The sequence below is a fragment of the Leucoraja erinacea genome, chromosome 31 (assembly GCF_028641065.1).
Source record: "Leucoraja erinacea ecotype New England chromosome 31, Leri_hhj_1, whole genome shotgun sequence".
NCBI lineage: Eukaryota > Metazoa > Chordata > Chondrichthyes > Rajiformes > Rajidae > Leucoraja > Leucoraja erinaceus.
Window position 1 is genome coordinate 19,423,792 of NC_073407.1, and position 22,920 is coordinate 19,446,711.

The 22,920-nt window shown below is 41.3% G+C and overlaps 1 protein-coding gene across 1 annotated transcript in view; it reads right to left on the reverse strand.

Moving 5' to 3' along the window:
- Positions 1-348: 348 nt before the first annotated feature.
- nup214 (nucleoporin 214) overlaps positions 349-22,920 on the reverse strand; it is a 72,730-nt gene continuing 50,158 nt past the window's right edge. The window contains exons 27-36 of the mRNA XM_055660193.1: positions 22,636-22,729; positions 21,888-21,949; positions 20,689-21,693; positions 19,379-20,344; positions 12,725-12,786; positions 11,128-11,263; positions 8,373-8,528; positions 7,422-7,593; positions 3,340-3,482; positions 349-626 (exon numbers count right to left, since the gene is read on the reverse strand). Of these exons, the coding sequence (XP_055516168.1) occupies positions 592-626; positions 3,340-3,482; positions 7,422-7,593; positions 8,373-8,528; positions 11,128-11,263; positions 12,725-12,786; positions 19,379-20,344; positions 20,689-21,693; positions 21,888-21,949; positions 22,636-22,729 (2,831 nt within the window). The 3' untranslated portion in view covers positions 349-591. The remainder of the gene's footprint in view (positions 627-3,339; positions 3,483-7,421; positions 7,594-8,372; positions 8,529-11,127; positions 11,264-12,724; positions 12,787-19,378; positions 20,345-20,688; positions 21,694-21,887; positions 21,950-22,635; positions 22,730-22,920) is intronic.

The following is a 22,920-nucleotide window of genomic DNA, read 5'->3' on the forward strand; positions in this document are numbered from 1 at the left end:
ATTTGGTAGCACTTGGTTAATGGATTAAATCACAAGATCCAAGTAGCTGCTGCTGTTTCAAAGAAATACCTGCCATCTCAAACAAAGCACAAAGGGCAGCAGAGTTCTGCTGTGAAAAAAATCTGCTATTCAAAGGAACAAGAGAAAAATCATACTCAATTCTAAAAAATAACCATACAATCAAAATCAAAATGGACATAAACAATAGATACATCCAATCAAAACTTTGAAAGAAAATTTACTCAGTTGTTTATTTATTCCAATGTTAACACCCTGGAGATTTAAATACAAGAAAATGATATTAATTATATTAAGCGTTCATAGTTTGTATAATAAAGTAGGTTCCTCAGCTGATTAATTCTTTATTGCATTTGTTACAACGAAACAATCCTCTTACATCAGAATCACAGCAAATAACAGATACACAGCTCATCAAAAACAAGTCAAAGCATCTGTGATGTAAAACTGGGCAAAATGTCTTTTAGCCCGTAAAGGCTTGGTCATATTTTGTTTTGTAGGTCCAGTTTGTTCATATGTTAAATCGACTCCAGGTTCTGGTATCAGTTAGAAATGAACTTTCAGCCTCATTACTTACTGATTTGTGGGTCCAAAACCACTTCCAAACCCTGAAAAGTAATGAAACATATGAGAAATTAGTCATGTCTTGAACATTTTTATCCAAACAATCACTCAGATGTAAAAGGAAGAAAAGCTTGTATTTTGAGAGCACCTTTCCCAATCTTTAGATATGCAGACAAGTTTTACAAGTCAACAATTTCATTGCAGGAAAATGCAACAGCCACCAGGCACATATGCTCTCGCACAAGCAATCAACAGTCAAATAAATAATTTGGTATCATCCAATGTTCATTAATTATAGTGAGCGTAATTATGCACAAATTGATAAAGCAGCCCTTGGTATCAACTTTGGAATCAAGAAGTTCCATCAGTATCTGTTGAGTAGGAAATTCACCCTGGTTACTTCGTGCTATTCTTGGTCAGCAATACCTGCAATGGCAGCCTCGAGGATGCAGCGTTGTGCAGTTCTCCTGACACAGTATGACTACAGCATTGAGTACCGCAGCTCAAAAGAAAATGCTATCGTTGATGCATTGTCGCGTTTGCCTCATGAAGAATCAGATGTGGGCACTGAAGGTCCTATCTACGTCGCAGAAGCAGTGGACAATGACTTTCCAGTCACAGCAGCTGAGATTGCTGCTGAAACTCAAAAAGACACAGTGCAAAAACAAGTATATGAACAAACTTTGTGTGGATGGTCAGAAATAAAACCATGTACTAGTGAACTAAAATTTTTATCACAATAGACGACATGAACTGTCATGTGAACATGTGTGTATTCAATGGGGTCACAGAGTAGTTGTGCCCAATTGTTTAAGACAAAGATTACTTAAAGAACTCCATAGTGAACACACAGGTGTTGTGGGAATGAAGTCAACAGCCAGAGGTTGCATGTATTGGTCAGGATTGGACAATGACATAGAAGCAATGGCAAATGTAGCACCTGTCAGTTGTGGAAGTAGGCCTGCCCAGACCTCTTTGCAAACATGGTCTTGGCCCACGACCTTTTCAGAGGGTTCATGTGAATTTTTGTTAACACAAGAATAATAATGTTCTTGTTTGAGTAGACAGCCACTCAAAGTGGATTGAGGTGGTACATATGGGTGCAAACACAACAACTGAAAGAACAATAGATGCATTGAGGCCTATCTTTGCCTGTCATGGATTACCTGAACAGCTTGTCTCTGGCAACGGCCCCCAATTTTGTGCTGCACTGTTCCAAACTTTCATGAAGCTAAATGGTATCAAGCCTACCTTAGTGCCAACTTACCATCCGGCATCTAACGGCACAACCGACAGGTCAGTCAGGATAGTCAATGCAGCTCTCAAGACACAAGTGCTTGAAGGGAATTCAAAATTCAGTATATCACAGGGGCTAGGTAGTTTCTTACTGAAATATCATACCACACCACAATCTACCACATCTCAACCCATTCCTTGCTGATGTACTCCAGACCATGTTTCACTCGAGTTGATAATTTTAATGAACTCTACAATCACAGATATGAGATTACTTAGAAAGCTGAGGAAGTGTCTTAAATCACACAAAGCCCTATAGTGACCAGTGTTTGCCAAATAATATTAGCACCCGATTAGGTAATACAATATTCAGATACTCCTCCTTTACAAATACTTTGTTGTCTTGATCATTCCCATGTCTCGACTCCATAATCTTTAGAGATAGATAGATAGCTGCGGTCTCTAAAGCTCCCGTTTCGAATGTTCCACAACGGTAACTGCATTGTGAGCAGCCATGGCCCAAAATATTGGAATTATTCCTTCAACCTCCTTCGCTTCTCTTTCCTCTTTTACAATGCCCATTAAATACTTTCTTTCACCAAGCCTTTGCTCAACAATCCTAACATCACCTTGTATTGGGATTGAACAGGTTGACGAATAAGTGTAGAAACTTCAATGAATGCCCACTCTGTTTTAGTCTTTTGCATTCCCATTCTTCTGCTCCAATCAGCTGAAATTTCCTGTGTGTTCCTGCCCCTTTCAATTTATCAAGTATAAGCTGCAACCCATTCTATTCTTGAAAGCCAAGCACAAATTCTAAACGGAGCAGTTCTGAGGAAGTACAGTCAGAAATGTTAATAGCTTTTTGGTTTAGTTTAGTTTATTGTCAATTGTACCAAGTTAAAGGCGAAAAGCTTTTTCGTTGCGTGCTATCCAGTCAGCGGAAAAACTATACATGATTACAATCAAGCCGTCCACAAAGTGCAAATACAAACATAAAAAAAGGGAATAACGTTTAGTGCAAGATAAAGTCCAATTAAAGATAGTCCTAGTCTCCAATGAGGTAGATAGTAGCTCAGGTCTGCTCTCTAGTTGGTGATAGGATGGTTAAGTGTAAGTTGTCCTTGATTATGCTGGTGGCCTTTATGGGATCTTGAAATGCACAAACTTTACGTTGTAATTCCAGCTCTGACCGCTCACTTGGCAGGACTAATTCCCATTCTACAAATGCCCTGTTAAAGAGGACAAGACCTTAAAGGAATTACATTGGACAAACAAGCCTTTTGTATCTATCTCTGGTTTAAACCAGCATCTGCAGTTCCTTCCTACACACTTCACAAGGATAAGAAGTGGGTGTTACTCCAGCTCTGTGTCTATCACAAGGATAGGAACCCTTATTGTTAGTGGCCAAAACCCATCAGCAGCGTTCATAGGGCTGAATGATCTGTTTTTATGCTGTAAAATGCTAAAATAAAACACTATTCGAATTAAATTTCAGCCAAAAACCATAGGAACCCTTACCTCCTCTGTTAGGTCCAAAGCCCGAAAAGCCAGTCCCTTGTTGGCCAAAGCCAGGTCCCTGTTGGGGCACAGATCCAAAAGCTGCAGGACTAGGTTGAGTTGCTATGCTTCCAAATGAGTGTGCACTGGAACTGCTTCCAAACCTGTGTGAACAATTATGTACAACTGAAGAGATATAGAAAGTGCGCTTGAATATTCAGTGTGAAAGTGTTAGTGCAATAGGACCATTAACCAGAAACATCAACTCTGTTTCTCTTTCTACACATGCTCCTGCTGAGTTATTCCAGCATTTCTTCGGACAATTTCAGAGTCGAAGATGCTGAAGAACTGCCGACCTTTCTCTTGAACCAATGACATTTATTGTGTAACGGTGCTCCTGCAGTAATGTTGTTTTACACATCATGGGGTTTTATTTTTTTTTTTCTCATTTCTCCTGTAATTTTACTTCGGAGTCACGTGAGTGACTTCGTGAAGAACTCGCCGCTTCCAACCATGCGTATTTTTTTTCCGTGGGTGGGAGAATTTTGAAGTCGGAACCAGTAACAATGAACAAATATACTTGCCAGACATGTATTACTGCCGGGGTCATTAAGAGCCAGGAGCAATACCATGGCCTTCTAGGTGTTTGCTTAACCATCTGGTGGAGGTTGTTGGCAGTTTATGGAAGTGTTGTGCCACCGTAGCCTTTGAAATACCGGGCTTTGAAATTGCTAGAAAGTGCAGCCCACACAGTTTATCTTGCCAAATGCAAACCCAACTGAAAACTCTGCAACCATGAGCAAACATCCCAATTTCTGGTTTCATTAGTCATTGATGAGATTGCTGCAAGTTAAGGATTCTGCTCTAAACCATTTCCTACAATGATGTCAAAGGCCGAGATGATTGCCCACTAACAGGGTCTCGCTTCATCTACCACCAGAATGTTCTCATTGATCCCCTGCAACTATTTCTCCTTGATCCCCTGTACTACCTGATGTCAAATAATTTCACATTGGAGCAGTCTCTCTTAACGCTGGAACTTTTTGTTTCCATTTATATGAACACTAGGGGCATAAACCAGGTCAGAAGCAGAAGAACCCAATTAAGCATTAAAAAGAAAGTTATTGGCTATTACTGGATCTTCCAGCACTTTGCCGATGAATGAGTGTAACCAATCAAACCAGTCAATAGTTGGGGTCACACTGAATGCAAGCAGGACATACCTGGTCAAATCTCCACTTTGAGGAGTTACTGGTCATGCAGCTGTGGTGAATATATTTAACTTAAAGTGTAGCTAGTCCTTTTTAGTCCTCAGTATTACAGCTGAGATATTATCAAGGCTCTTGGCCTTTGCAATAGTTGGACACGAATTTGCTGAAAAGCACTTTCCACGCTAAGGCAGTATTAAAGGAGAAAACAGCTAATTGTTTGGTCGGAAGAAGGCTCCCGACCCGAAACGTCACCCATTCCTTCTCTCCAGAGATGCTGCCTGTACCGCTGAGTAACTCCAGCATTTTGTGTCTACCTTCGATTTAAACCAGCATCTGCAGTTCTTTCCTACACCAGCTGATTGTTTCAAACAGATAGCCTGCCATCAAACTTGCAAACCCTGAAAAATCAACTAATTCAAAAGAATCAGAACAAAAAAAAGAATGTGTTCAGTTAAAGAAAGATTAAGCTTCAGTTAAATTCGACCAATTCTTCTTCCAGTTTCTCACTGATGTCGATTCCACAAAAATTATGGTTCTCTTTGATTTTTATTATCTCCTCTCACGAAGGATATTAACTTGGCTGTCTTTCCAGTGGAGCTGATGAAGTTGCCACTGATATGAACATGTTTTCCAGTTGTCCACTGTGCAGTTACAAATCAACCACCATCTTTCTGTCAAAATTCTGGTGCACTTAATGACACTAATCTTTCAGCAGCAAGTTACAATGCATTGACCTCTACCTGCTCTTGTTTTATTTGAATACGCAATTTGCCCAGCTTTGGTGAACAGGATATTTTTTTGAAAATTTATCACATTTTCAGATGGATGTCAATTTTGAAATGATACCGAAAAATATTTGGCATTTTAAAGACTGCAGGTCTTTAAAATGCAGCTGGGTTACTGTCTGTTCTTTGTCTAGTGGTCTCAGTTGTTTCCAAATAGCACATGTAATCAATTGGCTGATCTGAAGACTGACTTTTGTGTTGTCAACAATTTCAAGAGAAAACATGTGGATTGTTCACATGGCACTTCTGATTTACTGATACATCTTGTCATCGGAGTCGATTCAGCCCATCAGGTCCAATCTACCTTTCACAGGATGAATCCATTAGACCCATTCCCCTCATTTCTCCTGTAATTCTGCAACTGATTATCCCTCCCATACTCATACATTCCCCAAATTTGGTTCTTTTGCTATTCACCTATTCTAAAGGCACAATTTGCAGCAGCCAGTTAACCTGACAGCACATCTTTGAAGTGTGGAGGGAAACTGAAGCACGTGGCAGAAGCCCACATACACTAAAAGAATAAGCAAACGCAACAAAACAGAACCTCAGCTCAAGGTCAGACACAAGACCCTGGAGCTGAGAGGCAGCAGTTCCAACTACAGTGCCACCAGGCCATCGTGTGGTCATCATTGTCTTTAGCACTCACGTGCTGAGATTAGGGGCATTGTGGAGCTGCTTTCTGCCGTTAGCTGTGAAATCAGAGAACCGCTGACTGACATTTCAAGTCAGTTGTGATGTGGGGAAGTGTACAGGTAAGAATTGAAAATTTATAAATCCAGTTCTAATAGTTCTACAGTGTAAACAAATCTTGCTCCTGGAAGCTCTTTTCATGCAGAATACCAGGATGGAACTGCTGATGAACCAGGGTGCAACTCCTGACTTGACAGTAATGAGAAAAGTGCCGATTTTGAGTTTATAGATTGTGATTCATGCTTCTTCTGCAGCTACTAATGCCTCTGGTCTAATTCTGCTTGATGATACTAATTCAACCTCCCTTAGGCGTAGAATTGAAGACACAAGCACACAAGTTGTCAGGAGGTTAAGGGAACCAGATTTAGCAATAGGAATGAACAGAATTGGCTGGCTGATGACTTCCTGAAACGGAACTAAAAATGTAATAGTATAAAAGAGAAGCTCCCTCTCTCACATATATTGAGGTACTGCACACAGGGAACTTACTTTTAAATATTGGTGCCAAGATATGCAATATTTTTTCAGGAACGATACAAACATTTGCACAGAATATCTCATCAAAGGAATAGACCAATACGTCACTCAATCCCTCATGCTTATTTTCCCACATTAGACCATAAACCAAAATCCAATTGTCCATGTAATAACCACAACTGCTTGGTTATGTATATAGAATGGGTCTTTGTGCTGTGGTTCTGAGCGCAAAGTGGAGCAGTAGAGGGTCCCAGCTTTCCAGTGTACTTTTTGTGAAGAGCTCCAACTTACTTTCCAGTAGGGGACCTGTGTGTTCAAAGACATCAAGAGCTATTTTGGAAGGAATATGATTTATTTTGTTTTGGAGTGGGAAACGATAGGTCATTATAACTACCACCAAGATGACAGAATCAGTTCTAATTGGATGGTCCGTATTTTTAATAGCTTTGAGACTAAGATAAAATGAGAAAGACGAGGTGAATAAAATGAACTCAACGAGGGCCAAAAGACGGGCAAGGAAAAATAAGTGGCAAATGGTTTGGGATTTTTGGCATCATATTCGGCACAAACATTGTGGGATGAAGGGCCTGTTCCTGTGTTGCACTGTTCTGTGTACGATTCAGGGGTGATTGACGTATGCTGCAGAAGCCAACCAGTGCATAAAATAGAATAAAATGCACATTTTATGAGACTTCTCTCAATTCATGATAAATTCATGTAGGACTATGATTGCACATTATGCAACATGTCACTCAGAGAGCAAATGCAGATACTCGTTTAAGACAGAACTGCAGATGCTGGAAAAATCGAAGAAAGACAAAAATACTGGAGGAACTCAGCGAGTGTGGCAGCATCTATGGAAAGAAGGAATAGCCGATGTTTTGGGTCGAGACCCTCCCTCCGTTTGCTCCCCCGATACCCAAAAATATTGGCTCACCCAAACCCTCCGGCACTGGCAGCTGCTGTTCCTTCACCAAACACTTTGCTTGCTGAAGAACTCATTGGAGATAGAAAACTTGGTACCCCACCAAACGCTGGTGATCCACCGAAGGATGGGCCACCTCCGAAGGCCGGAGGGCTTCCAAACACCGGAGCAGCGCCAAAACTACCTGAGCACAACAGAAGAGCGAGATATCACGATGGAGGAATTACAAGACATAATCATTCCGTTACTAAACTATTCCATATAAAACAGTGGGGATGGCATGCGGCAGCATGAATGCTCTGTCACAGGCAGGATGATGGGAGGTAAAGAATGAGTTGTGGATAGGTCAAAATGACAAGGGAAGTGTCAAAGGAAGAATCAAATCTCAGGGCTGGGATCTTGTGTTGACAAATTTAAAATATTCATGTAAATTATTTACTAGACAAAATTTTTTTGGTTATTTCAAAAATATCAGTCAACAAGATTTTTCTCAATGATTTGATTAGAATTAGAATTGTATTATAGGCAGTGTCTTTCAAACCACTTTCCAATCCCAAGCAAAACAGAGCATTTCTCCAAGATGGTTGCGTGGAATACAGCGTGGAAACAGGACCTTCGGCCCATCAAGACCATGCCGACCAGCCATCGCCCATACACTCATTAAATCCTACACGAGGGACAATTTACAGAAGCCAATTAACCTACAAACCTGCATGTCTTTAGAATTTGGGAGGAAATCAAAGCCCCTGGAGAAAACACACGCAGTCACATGGAGAATATGCAAAGTCAGTATAGGCAGCACCCGTAGTCGGGAATGAACCCAGGTCTCTGGTTCTGTAAGGTAGCAACTCTACAGCTGCGCAACCCTAGTCTTTCATTATATTCCCAAAAACACGGCCTCCTCTTCCATCGATCAGTTTTTTGGAAGATGCCACCATGCCTCAAACGATCCATCCTAATCACCTGCAGGTTTTGGTGGACTGGAAAAGGAGCCAAATCCTTGTGCGGCAACACTGGATCCAGCACTGAACGAGCCTGGAGACTTCTGATCTGATCCAAAAGGGGCAGGGTTAAATCCAAACGCCTTAGCACCACTGTTGCCAAATAGATTGGGTGCATCTGTAAAGAGCATACACATCATCAGAGCTACAAATCAAACACACTTGGCATCATTCTCCCAATTTATATCCTATCATATAATTTGTCCAACCGATTTCAGCAGATCTCACTATTGGTTTGTGATTTAAGAGACAGGATAGTTTTGCTAGCTCTGTGCCTTTCCCCTTTTAATTTCCTTGCTGAGTGACAGGTAATTTCACACAGTAGGACTTTTCAAATGGGGAGTGAGGCCTAATGTGATAATTTGATTTTCACTGGATGAACTTCCAATTTCAAATAGTGTTAAGCCCTAGGTTTCAGGTGTTATCTGAACATTGGTGCTTCCATCAATATGAAAATATGTGGCAGGCTAGAATATGTACTTACAGCCTTGAGAACAAAATATAATGGATCCAAAATCTTCTCAGAAAACAGCTGATCCTTTGTCCCAGACCCATTTTCAAGCATCAATCCCAAAATGACAACTCCCTTAACATTTACAAATCTATCAATCTATCTTGAGCATACTAACTGAGTCTCCACAATTCCCTTTGATAGAGAATTACAAAAGTTCATCCCCCATGGGCAATTTTTCTTCTCATCTCTGTCCTGAATCGCTTACCCTACATTTTGAGGATGAACCCAAATTTTACACATCCCAAGAAACACAAGGATAGATTTATGCAAAAAGAAAAAGATTAATAAAATTTAATGCAAGACATTGACACGCTGAGATTGAAGAAATTATATTAGTGACTAAGAGAAATTAAATACTTTGTCTCTGTCTTGACTAAGGACAAAAAACCAAGACCTGGAAATTGTGATGTACTGCAAGTCTTGTGTAAATGAAGCATTCAAATAAATTAGAATTTTAATAAAACTCTATTCATCTGAAATGCTCGGAACTTTGATAGTGCCAGCCTAGCTGATTTTCCAGAATATTATATGTTATTCGCATTAATAACCCCTCACTTCAAAAACCTCCACTGCGGAATAACAAAATCACCAGTGAACCCAGTAAAGGAACGTAGGAACTAGGGCCCTGGTAAGTGAAATGGAGTTCAGGAGCCAAGACCCCACTAAATGAGGCAGAAGCTGAACCATTGGGATTTTTGAATAGAGCAATAGCACACAGAGTATTATTGTACTTTTTTTTTTAAAGTAGCGCCAGAAAAACTAACAGGAAAAGAGAGCTGTTAAATCCATGGAATACGATGACGAATACGCATCCTTGGAGTTTAAAAGAGGCCGCTATAGAAACAGTAGATGTATCAGATGTCACCGTCCAAAATTCCACTGGAATTTAATTTGGGAAATTATGAGGTAGTGCACTTTGGCAAGAAGTGTCAAAAGATGGATTATTTTCTAAACGGAGTGAGACTGCAAATGAGTGACGTTCAGAGGGATCTGGGTGCTCCAGTGCATGATTTACTAAATAAATGGGAGCAGAGTGAAACATCCAAGATGGATAATTGACGACGATTGATAAACCCACAACTTTTAATTTATACAACATCGCTGATAAAAGTGGATAAGATTTAGCCAAGATTGCTGCTTTTGACAAATATTTAAATGGGTAATCTCTAAAACATACAGAACAAGACACAGGATCAAACCAAGTTACAACATGTACAATGTTTCTCATTTTTCTCATAAGCTATCAGTTAATTTTTTATTTATTTCTACAGCTATTTGCACAATGTCCAAAAGTGTAGTCACAGTTCAATATGAACAACAGCAGTCAATTTTTGTACCGACAGCTCGTACAAAACGTTACGAGATAATGCCATAATAATTTATTTGATAATGGCGGTTGAGGAGAAATGCAGAGAAAAGTTGCCTGCTGCTTTAAATAATACAATATGACCGTATAAATCCATTCAAGAGTCCAGGTATGACTTGATTTAGTGTTTCATCTAAAAGATGGCACCTCGAACATTTCGCACAATGTCACCTTAGAATTTGTCCTCAGATGGCTGGATTGGAAATTCAAGCCTACAACATTCAGAATTACCTGAGGGACCCTCGGACAATCTTTGATCGGACTTTACCTTGCATTAAATGTTATTCCCTAATGTATTGTCTTTCCACTGGCTGGTTAGCACATAATAGCTTTTCACTGTACTTCAGTACATGTGACAATAAACTAAACTGAACACTTCTTCTACGGGTACTGATCCACACCTTCAATTGGGGACAGTTTATATCCTCAATCTGGAACTTCTTATCCAAGTTAGTCTTTCAACAACTACGTAACAAACTTTCAATATTTCGTGAGGTAGATTTGAAGGGCTGGATCGTACTCAAGCTGATGAGAGGACCGTTCAGTTGCCTGATAACAGCTGGGAATAAACTGTCCCTGAATCTGGAGGTATGTATTTTCAAACTTCTGTGCCTCTTGCTTGATGGGAAAGGGGAGAAGAGGGAGTGAACATGGTGAGGCTGGTCCTTGATTATGCTGGTGGCCTTGCTGAAGCAACATGAAGTGTAAATGGAAGGGAGAATGTCCTCAAGCACATTAATCAGTTCAGTGTACGGCAGCTATGTTAATACACAAGTTCCGAATAACAAATCCCTCCCTTGAACCATGCAAGCCCCCAAGACAAAAACTTTAACTTACTTGGAGAGTCAACAGTTCCAAAATTTGTTTGGCCAAATGGATTTTTAGCAGCTGCATCCAAGTTTGGCTTCCCTCCCAATCCACTGAAGAATCCAGCCCCAGCAACTGAAGAGCCAAAGACTGCTCCCTTCGGACTCTGTGGAATTAAGGAGTAGCGATAATTCAGCAAACACCCCTTCCATCTTTTGACAAATTAATCTGGCAATAAAATTTATACGGCAGAAATGTTTATAGCCACGAGATATCAACTGTTCAAAGATGCTCGAGTGGCATGCTAATACTTAAAATTTCACACCGAGCCACAAAGTAATTTTAGAACAAATGGGCAATAACTTAGAGACATGGAGCAGGAAGAAGGTAGAGATCGTAGAGATTGGGAGGGGTACTCCAGAGAAAAGGATAAAGGCAGCTTTCAGTAGCCAAACCTGGTACAAATAACTCAGAGTGAAGTGCCGAGTGCTTATACTTGGGGAACTCAAATTCGTGAACGACATTGGAAATTTGAGAAGGGGAAACCAAAGACCATAGAGGAACCTGTAAAGAATGATGAGAATTTTCAAACAGTCATCGTTGAACCTGGAGCCAAAGTAGGTCATTGGTCACATAGAGAAAATAGTTTTAAATAAGTTGCTCTACATTAGGTACAGCAGAAAGCTCTAATCTAGATCTTCTTTTGCAACGACCCATCAGCAACACCAGCACAGCAATCAAGAAATAGAATATTAGTAAATAGGAAGATGTGCAGAAGTAAATAGGTTTCAGACATAATGGTACAAAAGACCCCAACATTTTTCGACTTTATTATATGCCACATTGCTTTACATTGCATCCACATAGGCTTAAGTTCACTTTAGACAAATTGCAAGGGAGAGAAGTCAGCAATTTAAACTTCAACCGTGTAGGAAGAAACTGCAGATGCTGGTTTACACCAAAGATGGACACAAAATGCTGGAGTAACGCAGCAGAACAGGCAGCATCTCTGGATAGAAGAAACTTCAACTGTGATCTACATGATCAGTCCAGTTGTCATTATAGTTCTGTGATAGTTAGCACTGCATCCCTTAAAATGCAAATGCACACTTAATGAAGTGCAATTATCAGACTGAACACACTGCACTAAGTGGATCTTATCTGGAGCCTTACATAATGAGTCCCCATCCTCCGCTGAACAAGGCCAATGGTCTATAGTCTTCATTTTCTTTTAACATATCTACTACTTAACCTCTTTGGTACGTTAAACACCTTAACCTCTGAGCTGTTAGCTATTCTTCATTTGCCAATTGTTTTTGCAAACCAATGCTGCCTGACCTTGAGTTACTCAAGCACTTTGTGTCTTATTTTGTGAGTCAGCATCTGCAGTGCCTTGTTTCTATGTTTCACGTCTAGACAATGAATGACAGATACGAGCCGAAATCTCTAATGTTAATCCCATTTCTCTCTAAATTTGTTGTCTGTTTTATCGATAAATCCAACAATTTACATTTTGTTTATAGATTTTCTCCAATTGTTTTCTGCTCAGGAACCTTGTGATTTGATGACCAGCTCCAGTATGACTGGGATTCAACACGGCTGGGTTTCAAAGTCTACAGATCTTTACCTGACCAAATATGGCGCTGGAGCCTGCAGGCTGACCAAACACAATCGGAGGAGCACCAAAACCTAAGAGTGACAAGAAATGGTATTTCAATTCACAAAGGCAATATAAACTTAATTGCAAATTGTTTAAACACAGGCTAAAACTTGCTTAGTAATAAAGCCCTAAGCTTATTTGAGTTATTTACTATGTCAGTCTTTTTTAATGGCATTTGGGTAAATATGAATTATGCAGTGTAGAAGACAACCACAGCAGGTCTCTGAGAAAAAAATCCACTTCCTTGATCTCGGCCTCTATCCCCCCCCAGTCTTGAAAATCTTCTGCTTATGGTAATTACTCCACTTCCTTTTGAAGCATACAATCAATTACCCTTTCAGACATTGCAATCAGTCATTATCAATCATTTTAAATTATTGTCTGTACACCTCACTGTACTGGATTTTATCCTAAATTGCATGTTTTTGAAGTTGTGTTTGAACTTGTTTGACACAACTTTGTCAATTCAGCAGTGAAAAAACAGTTGCTGAAAGGTTTTGCCTATTCACTCAGGAAGATATGTTCAACACTTCTATTAAATCCCCACTTAACTTTGCTCCAACCTCAGCTTCTAAGGCATTGCCACATACATTAAATTGTTCAAATTCGTGGTGCCATTTTCATAAATAAATAATAAATCTCTTCATGGCCCAGATATCCTTCCTAGAATAATGTTTACAATTGGATGCATCCACCAATAGTAAAGATGACATAGGACCTGTGCATTTAAATAAAATTCTCATTCTACTTCAGATTCTTCTTTAATTAACATAAATCCAAACGTAACAGTAAACAAACTGAAAGAATATCCACTATGGCTTGTGTTTTTGGACATTGATGCATGTGAACTGTACCAACCTGGAAATACATTAAAATACTTTGTTCTACAATATACCTTCCAGCAGATTTAACTGTTTTTTCACTGCTGAATTGACGTAATTGAGCCAAACAAGTTCAAATACTACTTCAAAAACATGCAATTCAGGTTAAAATCCAGTACAGTGACAATTTTGCTTCGTCTTTCTGAAGAGTTGAACCAAGGCAATCTACTCTCTCTCTCTCTCTCTCTCTCACACACACACACACAAGAAGATTTGCAACAATGTTGCCTGGCCCTAAGGGCCTGACCGATAAGAGGGAGATTGTAAGGACTCTCTACTCCTTGGAGTGCAAGAGGATGACAGGCGGTCTTATAGCAGTGAGATAGGGTAGATGCAGAGTAGGGGAAATCAAGAAACATGGGCAGAGGTTTAAGGTATGAGCGTAAAGATTTAATAGGAGTCATAGGGGGATTTTTTTTAAATAAATAAACAGAAGGTTGTGAGTATATGGAATAGGCTGCGGATGAGGTAGTTGAAGCAGAAACTACAGCAACATTTAAAAGACATTTGGACAGGTACATGGATAGGAAAGGTTTAGAGCAGCGTTTCTCAACCGGGGTTCCCTGGAACACAAGGGTTCCGCGAGGGGTCGCTAGGGGTTCTGAGAGAAATAGTGATAAATAGGCTAATCATGTGTAAATGCATTTGAGTCATTTCAAAATCTCTTGATGTTTACAGGGTTTATGTCATCTTTTGGTAATGATAAACGGTAGCAAAGCGTTCATCCATTCCACATGCAATACACAAAACAGATTGCAGCAGCTCCGCCTTGGAATTTTACATTTTTAAAAAGCTCTCGGATTTAATGTGCACTGCTGAACGATTGGAGTCATTTATCACTTGATTCCTCTGAGACAAAAACGATTTGTTAACTGCCACTGTAAACGCTTGTTAACTGTCACTGTTATACGATGCGTCACCAATACATCAATATGCATTCCTCAGTAAATATAATTGTGTTTTGACCTTCTGCAGGGGTCAAAAAGTTGGGAAACGCTGGTTTAGAGGGAGATGAGCCAACATGGTCAGATGGAACGAGTGTAGATGGGGCACATGGGCAAAGGGGCCTGTTTCTGTGCTGTTAGACGCTAAATTAGAGGCCTCCCAGATGTCCTGCCAGTATTAATTTTCAATTAGCATTACGAACACAGGTTGTTCAGTTGGAACTCTTTGGCTATTTGTGGCACTTTGCTGTGCTCAATGTACGAGTCGCCTATCTTACTAAACAATAACACCAAAAAGCTGTATTGGAATTGTGTAGGTCTTTTAACATTCTGACAGGTGGGGTAATAAAGCCGAACAAAAATTATGGCATGAAGATCATAAAATGGTTAAAGTAACTCAGTTAAAATTCAGAGAAAGAAAGAAGCACGAGGTGGAATTAGCCTTTTGCAGATCAGGAATCTAATGCTTTAAATTAGGAAAATGAACAAAGTTCCCATACAAAATCAGAAACTATGAGAATAATGTAACGCATACTTGCAATGGAAAGGAATAAGGAATTAAAACAAATAAAAACTGACTGATGCAATTTTTGCCCAAATAGGTTCTGCAACAAACTTAATAACCTGCCTGGAAAGTTCCTCATCTTCCGAATCATATTCGCCCTCCATGCCTTATCACAGTGCAGTTTAGGTCGACACATTCTGAGGAAGCCTTGTGCATTGGCAAAGGGTATAATGATGTCCCAGATAGGTACTGCTGCATATGGCTCCTGTGCTCATGTCACAAAGCCCCAAGTCCTGTACCATTGTGCGAGTTTATTTGACACAGTTAACTAGGACAAATTACTTAGTGCTACCTCGTGCCCACCCTCAGGACACACACCCATACTGTGCACTATTTAGAAGCAGCAGAGAGTGGCAGGGTAAAGAATGCACCAAATGGGGAAAACACCGGGAACAGTGGGTTTGCGGGGGGCATTATTGACCAAGCTGCCATAGTCCTGAAGGATGTAGCTACTAGACTTGATCTGTGACAAATGGTGGGTGGAGAAGACATTAGAAAATACAATTGTCTTCTTCCTCACAATCTTTCAACTAAATGAAGCCACTTTCATCGTGTTAATTAAGGAAGATGCAGAAAAAGCTGTTCAAACTTAGGCACTTGGCACAAAATTGTATTTCACCAGCGTATAATTTCATGAATCAGAAAATTCCTGGGGGCAGATCATATTCTCAATTCAGTAAGCAGTGTAGAATGGCACAAGGAACATTATTAGTCATACTAAAGAAGACTTAATATCTTGTGGATATAGTTATGCCATCTTAACATCATCATTTCAGATCAAAGTTCTGTAATCTAACCACATCCAACATCATTTTCACAATGGAATGCGCAATCTCTGACACCACTATCCCACAACAGGAGGGTGTGAGAGATTTCCACTTCTTTGACTGACCTCACAAATTTCCCTCCAACACACTAATTCATCTGCCGAAATAAGCGAGTTCGGTATTTCGAAAAACGCAAAGAATCATGGGATTTGTGAAAGGTCATTCTTGATAAAGGAAAAGAGAACAAAGCGCTGACGATATAAACTCTCCCTCCCCCTTTTCTTTCCCCCCCCCCCTCCCCCCGCTACACACTCGGGGCAATTTTCAGAGGCCAATTAATCTACGACCCCGCACAGCTTTGGAATGTGGAGGAAACTAACATTATATTGCACAGGGAGAAAATGCAAACTCCACAGACAGTGACCCAGGTCAGGGTCGAACCCGGGGCTTAGAATTGGCCAGACATTCCCCACTACATCCACATAAGCTCACAAAATAAACCACCACCAATTGGCGCATTTCCCAGTAACATCATCAACATCTGTATTACAGGGCGTTTGATGCTTTGTAATATCTTGGTTCTGGTTTGTACCTTAAGGCCTTTCTCTTCCTGTGAATAATCCCCACCATCTGACATGTTATCAGCTCTGCCCAAACTCCGATATCAATGCCACGAAATTTTCCCTCTCACGCACGTTTTTGTCATGTGCAGTCTGTGCACATTACATTGTCACAGCTGAGATTTCTGCAAGGACCAGTGAAGAAGGGAGAACTAGTGTCACTAACTCCAGTAGCAATTCAACAGCACTTGCAGCTCCGTAGACCCGGGTTTGATCCTGACTACGGATGAAACGCAGGTTTGTATACACGCAGAATCACAGCTGCCGAGAATGTTGATCTCGAGTGACCTATGACCTGGGCTGCGCAGTTGAAACACCGAACTTGCTTATTGTCTTCACAGTAAATAACATCTCCTTCAACTCCACATCATTCTCATCTACCTTCAATTTAAACCAGGATCTGCAGCTCAGTCCTACACATGTGCCTGTCCAAGTGTCTTTTAAATACTAGTGCAATTTAAATACTTTTAAATTAAAGTGTCTGCCTCAACTAGGTATGTTGCAAAACCTACCTTCAGCAGGGCTGCAGATCTGTCCCTGCCCGTGTGCGCGAATTTGGCCATTGAGAGGGGGGGGCGGGTTTAAAACGCGATTTTCCTTAGGCTATTCAAATCGAGCCTACTTCAGCCTACTTTGTTGCTGACGAAAAATCGCTACGAGGTTCATTCGCTACAGCTATTTTTAAACTTAATTGGTTAATTTAATTGTTATAGTAGGTTAAAAATTATCCTCTAAACCCGCGACCGCCGACAACGGGACGGATCTCATACAGGGGACAACGGAAGGTAGGTTGTTTATTTTTACATTAAAAAGGGCTTCTTAAGATCCCTTTATACAAAGTTTTATGTTGCGAGTGGCTAATTTGCGGCCCCATTAAATTCCGCAGTATTTTTCTGGGCATATGGGGTACAAATCCACCGCAATGGGAACGTTCCAAACCAGCGCGTCCCACAGAGTTCCACAGGATCTCACTCGAAAGCTGATTTAAATGGCCATTAATTTACAGCAATTGAACACTAAATTCCTTCCATTTGGCCTATAAATTAATGTAAATGAGATTTTAAAATCATGTTTTATTGTGAATTCTTTGTGAATGTTATTTGGACACTTAGGCTATTTAAAAATGTTACTCTATTCTTAAGAAATGGATAGATGTTTAGATCTAGTAATTGAAGTTTGGAAGTAGCTACAATTGGGTAACTAACTAACTAATTATATGCTTTAATTTCAGGTCATCCAACCACATCCAACATCATTGTTTCATATTTGGTTCAGAATGTTTCAATCTATAATAACTGGAATTTTCTTTCAGTTCTTTTAATTTTTAATAAAGCTATGGCCATTTCACTGCCCTTGATCACAGGTTTTGTGTTAAGTCAATGGAAAATCAATAGGGAACAAGATGCTAATTTCCATGTATGAAAATGGCCATAACTTTTTTAATACTGAAGATATGAAAGTGAATTATGTGTCAAATTAAACTTATTTTTGTGCTTTATCTGATGGGATAAATTGCAGACTTGATTTTTTAAATCTCAAAATTTTGTAACATTGCTACCTCAACGATCTCTTCTGGCAACTCATTCCATATACCTACTGTTCTGAGTGAAAAAGTTGTCTCTCGGGTTACCATTAAATCTTATACCGATCACCCTAAGCATATGCCCGCTTGCTTTTAATTCACCTACCCTGGGGAATTCACCCTTTCTAATCCCCTCAGGATTTTATACATCTCTATGAGATCACCCTTCAGCCTCCTGCTTCCCAAGGAATAAATTCCTAGTCGGAGTCCCGACAACTCAATCCCTTCAATCCTGGCATCATCCTCGTAAGGTTTCACTGCAATCTTTACAGATTAATGTGATCTTTCCTACAGAGGGTGACCAAAGCTGAAAACTTGATTTACACTTAGCTCACCTGAACTTTGCTTCCTCTGTTATTACTGCACCATGGATATACAGTATTTACATTTGCACGCTAACAATTTGATATCACCCCGTAAGCAGAGGACCTTTGCCACTTAGAAGGCAGGCAGCAGAGGTGACAACACCCTGTTTCTTCCTTTATCAACAACACTTTCATAGCATGATATAAAAGGAAAAGCGACTTTCCTCTGTGGCCACGCAGTGTATAAATTAGTCAAGAGGCTTTTTCTTTGTAGGAAATAATAAATTGGTGCGGTCAAGCTTACGATATAGAAACAAGACAGTCATGCTGCCTCAAGTTGGTCACTGTTCAATCATTGATGATCTGCATTTGAACTTAATTTCTTAATCTTGCGTCCATATCTGTTTAAAATCTGGCAACCTGTTTGGAAAATTGACCTGTAGCTTTAGGAAATGTTTTGGGTAGATGATGGGAAGAAAGAATTCCATACTTCCAATCATCTTTGTGAGGCGATGAATGATAGGATACATGAATGCAATATTTCATTTGGCCGAAAAATAACAAAACCGAAATAGCCGCTTGTGTTAAACACCAAACAATAAAACACAGAAACAGATCATTCAGCCAGCAAAGTCTACGCTGACCATGATGCCAATCTAACTAGTCACATCTACCTCCATCTGTATCCCACTACTTCCTGCTCAGTTAAGTGTCTTTCTAATTGTACCTTAGATACTATACTATTGCACCCATCACCTTTCCTGACAACGCGTTGAGGCACATAACCCCAAATTCACATCTCTTTTAAACTTCTCCCTCACACTCATCTTATATATTATGCACTCCAGCGTTTCACATTTGCATCCTCAAAAAAGGTTTGGACTGATTACTCTATCCATGCCTCTCATAATTCTACATCAATGATTATATTGATGTTAAAACAAATTTATTTCTTACCCGAAGGCTGAAAGCTGAAGCCAGATGCAACGTTTGGCCTTGTGGTGGATCCAAAGGACGGAGTTGCAACAAAACTAGAGCTATGTCCAAATGAAGGTGTACTTGATTGCCCAAACATTGCTCCACTGCTATTAGTCTGTCCAAATGTAAAGGAGCTGGCGGTGGCAACACTACTGAAGGGACTGCCACTTAACACAGGTGTAGCAGTGGGCTCACCAAAGCGTGGTTGACTTCCAAATGGTTCACTGCCAAAGCTGAACCCTTCACTAGTGGTACTAGGTTGTTCTGAGTCCATACCACCAGTTTGGCCAAAGGTTGGCTTTCCAATAACACTTGACGAGCTTCCTCCGAAAGGAGGGGAAATGCTATCACTTTTGCTTGGTGAATGCACCACGATAGATAAAGATGCTGATGAACTTGGTTGCCCAAACATTGCATCCTTATTTTCAACATGGGACATTGAGGATACGGGTGCGCTGGAGCTGACATGTGGAGATGTCAATAGCGCTGCCAAGCTGCCATGATGAGGCCCGAACTGTGGAGAAGTGCCAATACTGCTCCCCGACATAGTGGTAGATTGAGGCGAAATAGTAGAGTCTGCCAGAGGTAAAAACTGGCTGGATTCTTGTGCAATGCTTCCTTCAGATGTAGCTGTAGAGGCTGCAGTTGGAGTGGCAGTGGAAAGAGTCAGTTGTGTAGGTTGTATCTCAGTACTTGGCGGTAAACTTGCCATTTCTGTGTTAGTTGGTGCGCCTGCTGATGTCAATGAACCACTCTTTGGTTCCATTAATGATTTCTCAGAAGTGGTAAGATTACCACTGCTGGTTTCTTTCTTCTCTTCGGGAGTTGGCTGCTTTGAAGTGTCAGCAACAGTTTCACTGTCGATAGCCATGGAGCCCAATGAACCTAAGATGGAACTTTGGGAAGAACCTGCTGAGGTAACGGAAGCTGAGCCCTGCCCAGAAGCTGAGCCCTGCCCGGAAGCGGCACTCGGTCCGGAAGCGGCACTCGGTCCGGAAGCGGCACTCGGTCCGGAAGCGGCACTCTGCCCGGAAGCTGCACTCGGTCCGGAAGCTGCACTCCCGGAAGCGGCACTCGGCCCGGAAGCGGCACTCGGTCCAGAAGCGGCACTCGTCCAGAAGCGGCACTCGGTCCAGAAGCGGCACTCGGTCCAGAAGCGGCACTCTGTCCAGAAGCGGCACTCTGTCCGGAAGCGGCACTCTGTCCGGAAGCGGCACTCTGTCCGGAAGCGGCACTCTGTCCGGAAGCGGCACTCTGTCCGGAAGCGGCACTCTGTCCGGAAGCGGCACTCTGTCCAGAAGCGGCACTCTGTCCAGAAGCGGCACTCTGTCCAGAAGCGGCACTCCGCACCTCACCACCGGGTGTAGAAATAGACTTACTGGATGCTGACAGCAAACTGCCATGAAAACTGGGCGACTCGGCCCCGATCATAGGAACGGAGGAAATCAATGGATCAGATTGCTTGGAAGCACTGGCGTCAACTGGCACGGCTGTTGTTACTTCAGTGGAGTCTAATTTTGCCGATGGAAAAGCAGTCCCAAAGGGCACAGTAGCCTGAGTTGTCGCTGCCGTTTTAGGTGTTTGTGCAAAGGGGTAACTCCCCTGAAGAGGTTTGTCCATTTTGGTGGCATCATCGGTCTGATTGACCACTAGACCAGAGAAACTGCCGATGGTGACCCCACCAGTGCTACCCTGAGAGAACATGCTTTCAGACCTGGGTGGCTGCGGCTGCTGGGCCACCTCAGGCTTGGGTTGCGGAGCCACCTCGGGCGTGGATGGCGGCTGATGAGGCAGGGCTACCTCTGGTTTGGCGGGCAGCTGCTGCTGTGGTGCCGGCTCGGGCTTGGATGGCATTTGCTGTTGTACCACCTCGGGCCTGTACGGCTGAGGTTGCTGGAGTTGTACCTCTGGCTTAGGTGGTGGCTGCTGCTCCGCTTCAGGCTTGGACGGTGGCATCTCAGACTTGGGTGCCGGCTGCTGAACTTTAGGTGCCTGAAACTCTAAGATGGATGATCGAGACCCAGATTTGGAAGGATGGAGCTCAGTATATGGCTGCTGCACCTCAGTTTGGTCTGCTAACCCAGAAGCAGCAGGCTCCGGGGGTGTTCCAGTTAAACACAGGTCATCTATTACCCGATCTGAACCCATACAGACACTACTGCTGGACGTAGAGGACCCAGATGCAATTGTTGAGCTAAGGTTGGATTTTGGTGTCCCAAAGGAAAAGGGAACGTCAGCATCCAATGCGAAAGCAGGTTTGGTTCCACCAAAGTCTTTTGCGCTTCCGGTTGTTCCTACAGAACAGAAAAAAAGGTTAGAGACATTGGACTGGCAGAATCTTGGAACATTTAAATGAATAAAACACTCAAGAAAATCTACAGACATTCTTGAGCTTCCAATTCTGAATACAAAATTACATTTTCAGGAAAATAAGCCTCCTTTAAACTTTGAGGAATACTTAAAATGACAACGATAGGCCAGGACTTACCCAGTGTGATGTCAGTTAAAGCATTTAATGAGGAGGTGCTAGGAGCTGTAAAATGAAACCCACTGTAAGAGAAAAAAAAACCCATTAGAGAATGATTCCCAAACGGGAATGTATCTAACATTCTGCTAAAGTGGGAGACTGGGATCGCCGTCAATGGGAGTGGAAATCACTAATAATGCCTCATGACAAAGATGAGTTTTTAATAGTATGGTCATATTTTTAGAGGAGAAATCACCATAGCTGCCATACGCACACACACAAATCAATCACTACTAGTCACTCAACACAAGGATGAATTATCTTAGTTTAGAGATACAGCACGGAAACAAGCCCTTTGGCCAGAGTCCGTGCCGATCAACGATTCCCGCACACCAACAATACCCTACACATACCAGGGACAATTTACATTTATACCAAGCCAATTAGCCTATAAAGCTGTAGGTCTTTGGAGTGTAGGAGGAAACCAGAGATCCCAGAGAAAGCCCACGCAGGGCATAGGGAGATCGAACAAACTCCATACAGACAACACCCGTAGTCAGGATCAAACCTGGGTATCTGGCACTGCAAGACATCACCTTTACCGCTGTGCTGCTTTCCTATACATTCTGTACATTCACAAGATACGATAAGACGTATAGCAAAATAGTCCGAATGATTAACTTGCTTCCAATTTTGCCATGTTTCACCAAACATTCCATGTATATCACCGATATAAGGCATATACTCTCCAAATTAAAAAAATACTTACGAAGAAGCTCCTGGGAATGAGGAGATTTTATGAACCTGGTGACCAGGGGCTGCAGCAATAATATTTTCAGATTTCAAACTTTGTGCTTGACCCCCTGTAAAAAGGACAAATTCATTCTGAGTGGCTGACAGTTTTTCTGACAAATTTGTTCACTATATCTCAGTACACGTGACAATAATAACTAACGTCAATAAATCAATACCAATACTAATAACAACATAAAGTCCACAAAATAAAGCTCAGTGTACAATGAGGGTTGATGTGAATTGTGATTTTGCAGTACAT